Below are 9,880 nucleotides of genomic sequence, written 5' to 3'. Positions count from 1 at the left end.
TAGAGTAATGACAGTCTGCCTTCTATTATTTAGAAGGCGCGCCCTGCTCACTCTCCCTTATCTCTCTGTCGCCCTGCCATATTATTTAGACGCTCAACTAGTTCATTTCAGTTTAATTTACGCATATTGTGGTCTGGAAATTATTAGTCTTGCCTGGAGTAATGACAGTCCGCCATCTATTATTCAGAGGCCGCTCCCTGCACTATCCTACTAACTCTAAACTCATTTTTACGCTTTATTAGTTCAGTTTACTTTAATTAATGGATATTGTGGTCTTAAAATTATTAGCCTTGCATACAGAACCAAATAAGCCGTGCACACTTTCCTCTGCTTCTTATTTGAACTTATTTAGACGCTGCAATAGTTCACTTAATAAATGGATTTTGTGGTCTTGAAATCGTTAACCTTGTCTGGACCACCAAATAAAGAATATATTAGAAATGTCAGTCGAGAGTATACTTAAAATATTATAAAACTCTTAATTCGTCTTTTTACATCCTTTTATTTTCTCTGATTATCCAACACTTACATTTTATTATTTTTTTCTTGTCCTTTTATTTAAAAAAAATATTATATTATGGAGTATTGTCTTAATTTATCGCTGTCTTCATGGTGTTTTTTCCTTCTGTTTCTTGTTTTACTGTTCAAAGGTAATATATATTCTTTGTATGAATCCTCACCGGCCGCTCTCCCCTATTCATCTCAACCATTTTCTAACATCGCTTTCTCTAATTTCATGTTTTAGTAATGTACATATTTTTTTACCTTACATTAACACTTTTACCACACAGCTTCTTGTTCTTAAAGTCCTCCTGTTCTTTGCCTATCAGTGTATATATGTTGTTATGTTCTTAATTATGACTGTATGTTTCTATAATTCCAAGTGTAAGTTCTATATTTTCACTGTACCTTACAATAACACTTTTACCACACAGTTTCTTGTTCTCAAAGTCCTCCTGTTCCTTGCCTATTAGTGTATATATGTTGTTATGTTCTTATGACTGTATGTTTCTATAATTCCAAGTGTAAGTTCTATATTTTCACTGTGCCTTACAATAACACTTTTACCACACAGTTTCTTGTTCTCAAAGTCCTCCTGTTCCTTGCCTATCAGTCCATATATGTTGTTATGTTCTTATGGCTGTATGTTCTGTAATTCCAAGTGTAAGTTCTATATTTTCACTGTGCCTTACATCAACACTTTTACCACACAGCTTCTTGCTCTCAAAGTCCTCCTGTTCCTTGCCTATCAGTCCATATATGTTGTTATGTTCTTATGACTGTATGTTTCTATAATTCCAAGTGTAAGTTCTATATTTTCACTGTACCTTACATCAACACTTTTATCACACAGCTTCTTGCTCTTAAAGTCCTCCTGTTCCTTGCCTATCAGTGCTTAAAAGTTATGTTCTTATGACTGTATGTTTCTGTAATTCCAAGTGTAAGTTCTATATTTTCACTGTACCGTACAATAACACTTTTATCACACAGCTTCTTGCTCTCAAAGTCCTCCTGTTCCTTGCCTGTCTGTGTATATATGTTGTTATGTTCTTATGTTTCTGTAATTCCAAGTGTAAGTTCTATATTTTCACTGTACCTTACATTAACACTTTTACCACACAGTTTCTTGTTCTCAAAGTCCTCCTGTTCCTTGCCTATTAGTGTATATATGTTGTTATTTTCTTATGACTGTATGTTTCTGTAATTCCAAGTGTAAGTTCTATATTTTCACTGTACCTTACAATAACACTTTTATCACACAGTTTCTTGTTCCCAAAGTCCTCCTGTTCCTTGCCTATCAGTGTACAGGTAACTCTCGATTTACGCGAGTATTGCGTTCTTGGAGAGGTCGCGTAAATCAAAAACAATGTAAATCAAACAAGAGGTAGGTTTATGTCGAAAAATAAATACCGTATTTTTCAGCGTATAGCGCACACCTTTTTCTCGAAAAAATGCCTGAAAGTTTAGCCCTGCGCCTTGTACGCCGAATGTACAAATTTTTAATGATTTTTTTCTTCTTTGGGGTGTTTTTAAGGGTCTGTTTTTTGTCTTATCCAATAACAACGGCAAACTTTCCTTTATCGTTGTATATAATCCTTCATAGTCTGTAGCTGTCTTATAATATGTTACCATAGAATACAGGGCGATCTAATAACTACTATACAAAATTGAAATCGGTGGAGGATCGCCCATGCCTTGCTGTTATTCCGTTTTTCCGTCGGGCGCCATTTGTATGATCTTGATCTTGATGTCACAGGTGGCTTAAGATTGTATGACTAAGGAGCAGTACAAGCTACATAAAAAATCATATTGGAAAAAAATATCCATGTGTTCATTATTAATTATTAATATTAGTGAGAATAATGGGGCGAATATGATATCAGAAACTGTACATCACGAGTCTTGTACGAGGAGATATTTCGCGCAATACAGCAGGCCGCCATTTGCATTGTTCACAAACCACACAACCACACCCACACAACAAACACCTGCATGGCGCGTGTCACCAGAAACGTGTGAATTGTGTCTTGCCTAGTTCTCTGTCATAACCTACTAGTGATGGTGGGAATAATATGCTTATTCACTTCATTCAGTGGAGAGAGAGAGAGAGAGAGAGAGAGAGAGAGAGAGAGAGAGAGAGAGAGAATATCCATATCACCGAGATATCCACTCAGGCACTCAGTCTCAGCCTCACTCGTGTGAGGAAGAAATGAGGGACACCATGAGTGGCTAGCTAGTATTGGTACCGGTACCGATCAGTCTGGTACCGGTACTGTACCATATAGCTAGTACCGTTAGTACCGGTAACTGCCCACCCCTATTGTTGAGTAGCGTGGCAGCGTGGGTACTGTATTGTTGTTCAAGTGGCGCGCGGGAAGAACTGAGCTCTGCTGTGTGGCCGCGGCGCCGTGTGAGTCCAGTTGCGTGAGACATCTGGTGGCCACTCCATAAAATATCGCGTGTAACTGGAAAAAACGTGTAAATAAATTTTGGGGGGGGATTTTGGACCCCGCGTTATTTCAAAAACGCGTAAACCAAACTCGCGTAAATCGGAGTTACCTGTATATATGTTGTTATGTTCTTATGACTGTATGTTTCTATAATTCCAAGTGTAAGTTCTATATTTTCACTGTACCTTACATTAACACTTACTACACAGCTTCTTGCTCTCAAAGTCCTCCTGTTCCTTGCCTATCAGTGTATACATATGTTGTTATGTTCTTATGTTTCTCTAATTCCATATTTAACACAGTTTTTGTAGGAGTTTTGTGGGCATTTCCAGGGGTGGTTTAATGGCCCTGGTGGTAGTGTGACCCTTCTTCTGTACCGTGAGCCTAAAAACACACTCCTCAGAACCTTGCCTGTCTGTGCTGTTCTTCTCTTTCTGTAATTTCAAGTCTAGGTTCTATATCTTGAACAGCTTCTTGTTCTCAAAGTCCTCCTCTTCCTTGCCTATCAGTGTATATATGTTGTTATGTTCTTATGTTTCTCTAATTCCATACATGACACAGTTTTTGAAGGAGTTTTGTGGGCATTTCCAGGGGTGGTTTAATGGCCCTGGTGGTAGTGTGACCCTTCTTCTGTACCGTGAGCCTAAAAACACACTCATCAGAACCTTGCCTGTCTGTGCTGTTCTTCTCTTTCTGTAATTTCAAGTCTAGGTTCTATATTTTCACACAGCTTCTTGTTCTCAAAGTCTTCTTCTTCCTTGCCTATCAGTCCATATATGTTCTTATGTTCTTATGTTTCTCTAATTCCATACATGACAGTTTTTGTAGGAGTTTTGTAGGCATTTCCAGGGGTGGTAAAAGTGTGACCCTTCTTCTGTACCGTGAGCCTAAAAACTCACTCATCAGAACCTTGCCTGTCTGTGCTGTTCTTCTCTTTCTGTAACTCCAAGTCTAGGTTCTATATTTTCTATCGTCCCTTACTCACACCAGCACTTTTAATACACTGTTTCTTGTTCTCAAAATCCTCAACGGAAAAAATAAATCAGAAAAAAAGCTAAAAAAATCCCACTGAACTTGTAAATAATATAATATGAATGTTTGAATCGGACAAAATAATTCATCACATTATGTATATACTTGTTTAATGTGTATTGGAGTATGTTATAGTGAGGTATTTGTTTAAGGATAATACATATATTTTCTCCATAAGCTAATAATAATAATAATAATAATAATGATCATAATAATAATACATATACATAGCTTAGTTCTCTTACTTTCACACACACACACACACACACACACACACACACACACACATTTAATAAGGATGGATCAATGGGAGAGAAATAAAAGTCTGTCAGGAGTCTGGTAGCAGTGTGTAGGTGGAGTTGGTGCCGCTGGAGGTGAAGGGCAGGGGTGTGATGGGCCGTCCCACCCCATCACACACTCACCAGAGAGGGGCACGCACACCCTAACACTGCCAAGGCTGAGAAAAGGGCTGTGGGGGTAAAGCCTGGCACGCACAGGAGATGAGCACCAGACAGAGGGAGGCACACAGCCCTTAAGCTCATATTCTTAAACATTTCGGAGCCCAAGCACACAAGGTTTTCATAGGAGTTTCAGGCATTTCCAGGGGTAGTTCTATGACCCTGGTGGTAGTTTGACTCTTCCTCTGTACCATGAACCTAAAAACACACATTTGACAAGGCTTTCATAGGAGTTTCAGGCATTTCCAGGGGTAGTTCTATGACCCTGGTGGTAGTTTGACTCTTGCTCTGTACCATGAACCTAAAAACACACATTTGACAAGGCTTTCATAGGAGTTGTGGGCATTTCCAGGGGTAGTTCTATGACCCTGGTGGTAGTTTGACTCTTCCTCTGTACCATGAACCCAAAAACACACATTTGACAAGGCTTTCATAGGAGTTGTGGGCATTTCCAGGGGGAGTTCTATGACCCCAGTGGTAGTCTGACCCTTGCTCTGTACCATGAACCTAAACACACCCAATTAACCTCCTTCTTGGACTTTGGAAATATATAGTCGATGTAAGAGGCGACAGTGCTTAAAAATACCTTGACCTTAACACTCCCAGGTAAGGCTTACAGTGATTCCCAACCGGTGTGCCGCGGCACCAAGGGGTGCCGTGAGATCTTTTGAGGGTGCCGCCAAAATTCAGGGGAAAAAATTGCATTAACTTCACTCTCTCTGCTTCTGCTGCTGCTGCACAATTTAGCGATCGAATTTTCAACTTAGCTACTTTTCATTGAATTTGTATAATAATTTGTACTTATGAAAAATTACAATCCAGGAGAACAATACTAATTATATGATTTTGCTGTGTAATAATTGTACGGACACTGGAGAGAACAGCTTGGCGGGAGAGTGGGAGGGAGGGAGGGGAGTGAGGGTTGTAGACTGACGCGTATGACACACGTACAGGGCAGGGCGCACAGCGAGTCGCCACTGGCCAGAGCCCAGAATGTCTCAGTACTGATTGGTGACGCAAAGGAAGCAGAAGGTATGACATATCCTCCTCCCTCAGCTCGTTAGCAATACATACCTGGTATGTATTGCTAACTAGCTGAGTTCGTGAGTCGTTTGTTCATCTTTTTCTTTTTTTTAGTAATTAATTACGAAGTATTAGTAATGAATTTCTCTATGCTTTATAACACCAAAAGCAAAATTTAATAATTTTCTCCTGTAATACCAAATGTAAACACGTCGTAAATTTGTGATCATTTGCAATTCTTGAGATAAGCTAAAACCGTGTTTGTCGCTTTCTACCTAAGTATCAAAAACTAATTTAAGCCTCTATTTTTTCCCTTTTTTTCAGAATACGTCTTATCTGACAACGTCGAGAAAGAAGGATGGATAAGTTCGTTGTGAGGATTTTAAATATGTGTGAGATTTTAAATATGTATTTCCTTATAAGGGTGCCGGGAAGTTTTGAAAGGCTTGCCAAGGGTGCCGCAAACTAGAAAAGGTTGGGAACCACTGGGCCTTAGAATGTATCAAAATGAGCTGTTGGTGATGGCGGAGGCGTGTCATGCGTGCCTCTCCGTGAAGGTGAAGCGCAGGGGGTGTGACGGGCCGTAGCTCAGACGGTTGATGAGGTGGATGTCCTCGTGTTTGTACTCCACCTGGAACTCGCTCAACACCTGGAACACAGAAAACACACGGCTAAGACACACACGGACACTTTTTATCATTATCATCATCATCATTATTACAGTAGACCCTCCATTCATCATCATCATCATCGTTTCGTTTACTGTCCGTTTTTACTCTTCCTGAGCCAGCTGTTGGATGCTTTGTGGCTCTCCTCCACTCTGCTCTGTCTTCTGCCCAATGCTCATCCAGTCCCATCACTGCCAAGCCTTCCTGTATACCCCTTCTCCACATTTTCCTATTTCTACCAACTGGTCTCCTTCCTTCTACCCCCAATCTCTCCACAGCTCCCAGCACTGTATCCTCCCCTGCTCTCTTTCTCCTCCACTCTACTCTGTCTTCTGCCCAATGCTCATCCAGTCCCATCACTGCCAAGCCTTCCTGTGTACACCTTCTCCATGTTTTCCTATTTCTACCAACTGGTCTCCTTCCTTCTACCCCCAATCTCTCCACAGCTCCCAGCACTGTATCCTCCCCTGCTCTCTTTCTCCTCCACTCTACTCTGTCTTCTGCCCGATGCTCATCCAATCCCATCACTGCCAAGCCTTCCTGTGTACACCTTCTCCATGTTTTCCTATTTCTACCAACTGGTCTCCTTCCTTCTACCCCCAATCTCTCCACAGCTCCTAGCACTGTATCCTCCCCTGCTCTCCTTCTCCTCCACTCTGCTCTGTCCAATCCCATCACTGCCAAGCCTTCCTGTATACCCCTTCTCCATGTTTTCCTAGGTCTACCAACTGGTCTCCTTCCTTCTACCCCCAATCTCTCCTAAACTCCCAGCACTGTATCCTCCCCTGCTCTCCTTCTCCTCCACTCTACTCTGTCTTCTGCCCAATGCTCATCCAATCCCATCAATGCCAAGCCTTCCTGTACTTCTCCTTCTGTTTTGTTTTTTCAGCTACCTGGTGGTCTCTCCCCTTCTACCCCTCTCGTCTCTCCTAGCACTGTATCCTCCTCTGCTCTCTCCTCTCTCCACTCTCCTGTCTGTCTTCTGCCCAATATCATCAATGCCAAGCCTTCCTGTGCACACCTCCACGTTTTCCTAGGTCTACCAACCGGTCTCCTTCCTTCTACCTCAAATCTCTCCACAGCTCCCAGCACTGTATCCTCCCCTTGCTCTCTTTACATGTCCAAACCATCTGAGCACTGTTTTCCGGTCCTCTATTCCACATGTTAGCTACATCTGCGCTGGACACCCTCCATTTAGCATGTTTCTTTTTTAGGATTTTCTTACATACACTTCTTTCCTTTCCTCTCAAACCAAAGACAGATGCAGACAGAGACACATAGACAGAGATAGTATCATTTAATCCTTCTCTCATGAGGCAAACTATTCCCTGCTAATGTACATCCATGAACAGAGAAACACAGACAGAGACATAGATGGCGTGTTACTACCAAGCAGCCTTACCCTGATGATGACACAGAATATCTCCTGTCATACACATCCTTGGGTGCACAAAGACAGAGAGAGGTAAAGAGATATAATGCCATACATCTTGCAACAGCCACAGAGAGACAGAGACAGAGAGAGACACACACAGACAGAGATAGAGAGAGAGTTTCATGCAGTCATACACATCCTTGGGTGGACAGAGAGAGAGAGACACAGAGACAGAGAGACACACACACACACACACAGAGATAAAGAGATAGTTTCCTGCAGTCTTAACCTGATAATGACACAGAATATCTCCTGCTATACACATCCTTGGGTGGACAAAGACAGAGAGAGAGATACAGAGATAGAGACAGACAGAAATACAGAGACAGACAGAAATACAGAGACAGACAGAGAGACAGACAGAGATACAGAGACACAATACCATAGAGGAGGAATAAAGAAATGAAGCTCTGGAGGGCAAATCACTAAGGAGGAGAAGGAGGAGGAGGAGGAGGAGGAGGATAAAAAATGAGTAAAGGAGGAAAGGAAAATAAAAATAAGAGGAAGAAAGGAAGACAAATTTATATGAGAGAAAGAAATGAAGGAAAGAAGGAAGGAAGGGAAAGGGAATCACTAGGAAGGAAGAGGAAAGGGTGAATGCTGGAACAAGGGAAGGGAGAGAGAGAGAGAATGAGGAAGGGAGATTAAGTCACTCTGAACACTTCCTGGTATGCAATCTTCCTGCCAAAACACATCCTTGACCAGACACAGACACAGAGACACAGACACAGACACAGACACAGAGACACAGACGCAGACACAGAGAGACACACAGAGACAACAGCACACAGTCTCACCCTGATAATGAGGCAGAACACTTCCTGGTACACGATCTTCCTGCCAAAACACATCCTTGACCAGACACAGACACAGAGACACAGACATAGACACAGAGAGACAGACACACAGACACAGACACAGAGAGACAGACAGACAACAGCACACAGTCTCACCCTGATAATGAGGCAGAACACTTCCTGGTACACGATCTTCCTGCCAAAACACATCCTTGACCAGACACAGACACAGAGACGGAGAGACAGACAGAGACACAGAGAGACAGACATAGACACAGAGAGACAGACAGACAACAGCACACAGTCTCACCCTGATAATGAGGCAGAACACTTCCTGGTACACGATCTTACTGCCAAAACACATCCTTGACCAGACACAGACACAGAGACGGAGAGACAGACAGGCAACAGCACACAGTCTCACCCTGATAATGAGGCAGAACACTTCCTGGTACACGATCTTCCTGCCAAAACACATCCTTGACCAGACACAGACACAGACACAGAGAGACAGACAGGCAACAGCACACAGTCTCACCCTGATAATGAGGCAGAACACTTCCTGGTACGCAATTTTCCTGCCAAAACACATCCTTGACCAGACACAGACACAGAGATGGAGAGACAGACAGAGACACAGACACAGACACAGACAGACAACAGCACACAGTCTCACCCTGATAATGAGGCAGAACACTTCCTGGTACGCAATCTTCCTTCCGATGCACATCCTTGGGCCGTAGGAGAAGGGCAGGAAGGCAAAATTATGTCTCGGGGCGAAGGGTGACCCGCGCAGGAACCTCTCCGGCAGGAACTCTGTGGCGCGGGGAAAGACGTCCTCCTGGTGGTTGATCAGCATGGTGGAAGCGACAACCTCCCACTGTGGAAGAATGTGGATTTTTTTTTATTTATTTTTTTTATTTTTTTATTTTTTTTGGACCAGGCAAGGTGTCCAAACAGAAGCACAGTTTTTAAGGTCAAGGAAGCACAGTTTTTAAGGCGTCTGTGTGTGTGTGTGTGTGTGTGTGTGTGTGTGTGTGTGTGTGTGTGTGTGTGTGTGTGTGTGTGTGTGTATTGACCTCCACTTGTGACCTTTCTCCAATCCGCTTTTTCATCTTTCAACCTGGTTCTCATTTCTCTGTTTGTGAGGTAATTTTTCTTCATCCACTCTCATTTTTCTCCCCAATCCTCCTCTGTTTTTGTTTCCACGGCAATCTTTTATGTGTATGTGTGTATGTGTGTGTGTGTGTGTGTGTGTGTGTGTGTGTGTGTGTTTTTCTGCGATGACTTTACGAGTGTTTATCGGTTTCATGTACTTTACGTATAATCTATGGAACTTTTAGTATGTACATATTTAAAACCTTATAGAAACTGTATCCATGGACTGTTTTGTGATGCCGGTGATAGTTTGACGTGACCTCTGCATCTTGAACGGGAAAGTCACCCATGAAAAAACAGTTAATTTTTTCTGTGGCCTTGGGAAAGAGTTGTAAAGGGAGCCTGATGTTTTAAGAAG

At 42.3% G+C, this 9,880-nt stretch overlaps 1 protein-coding gene across 17 annotated transcripts in view; it reads right to left on the bottom strand.

The window, feature by feature from the left end:
• Positions 1 to 486: 486 nt before the first annotated feature.
• LOC126996739 (probable cytochrome P450 301a1, mitochondrial) overlaps positions 487 to 9,880 on the bottom strand; it is a 34,323-nt gene continuing 24,929 nt past the window's right edge. For 2 of the 17 annotated variants that reach the window (XM_050857508.1, XM_050857509.1), the window contains exons 10-14: positions 9,041 to 9,244; positions 5,956 to 6,113; positions 3,358 to 5,053; positions 1,598 to 1,650; positions 487 to 1,328 (exon numbers count right to left, since the gene is read on the bottom strand). In XM_050857508.1, coding sequence (XP_050713465.1) covers positions 6,000 to 6,113; positions 9,041 to 9,244 — 318 coding nt within the window. In that variant the 3' untranslated portion in view covers positions 487 to 1,328; positions 1,598 to 1,650; positions 3,358 to 5,053; positions 5,956 to 5,999. Of the gene's footprint in view, positions 1,382 to 1,424; positions 1,519 to 1,597; positions 1,651 to 3,357; positions 5,054 to 5,955; positions 6,114 to 9,040; positions 9,245 to 9,880 lie in introns of those variants that run through there. The other 15 variants (XM_050857511.1, XM_050857510.1, XM_050857514.1 and 12 more) reach the window with 15 other exon arrangements.

The sequence above is a fragment of the Eriocheir sinensis genome, chromosome 11 (genome assembly GCF_024679095.1).
Source record: "Eriocheir sinensis breed Jianghai 21 chromosome 11, ASM2467909v1, whole genome shotgun sequence".
NCBI lineage: Eukaryota > Metazoa > Arthropoda > Malacostraca > Decapoda > Varunidae > Eriocheir > Eriocheir sinensis.
This window is presented reverse-complemented; position numbering and strand designations above follow the sequence as displayed.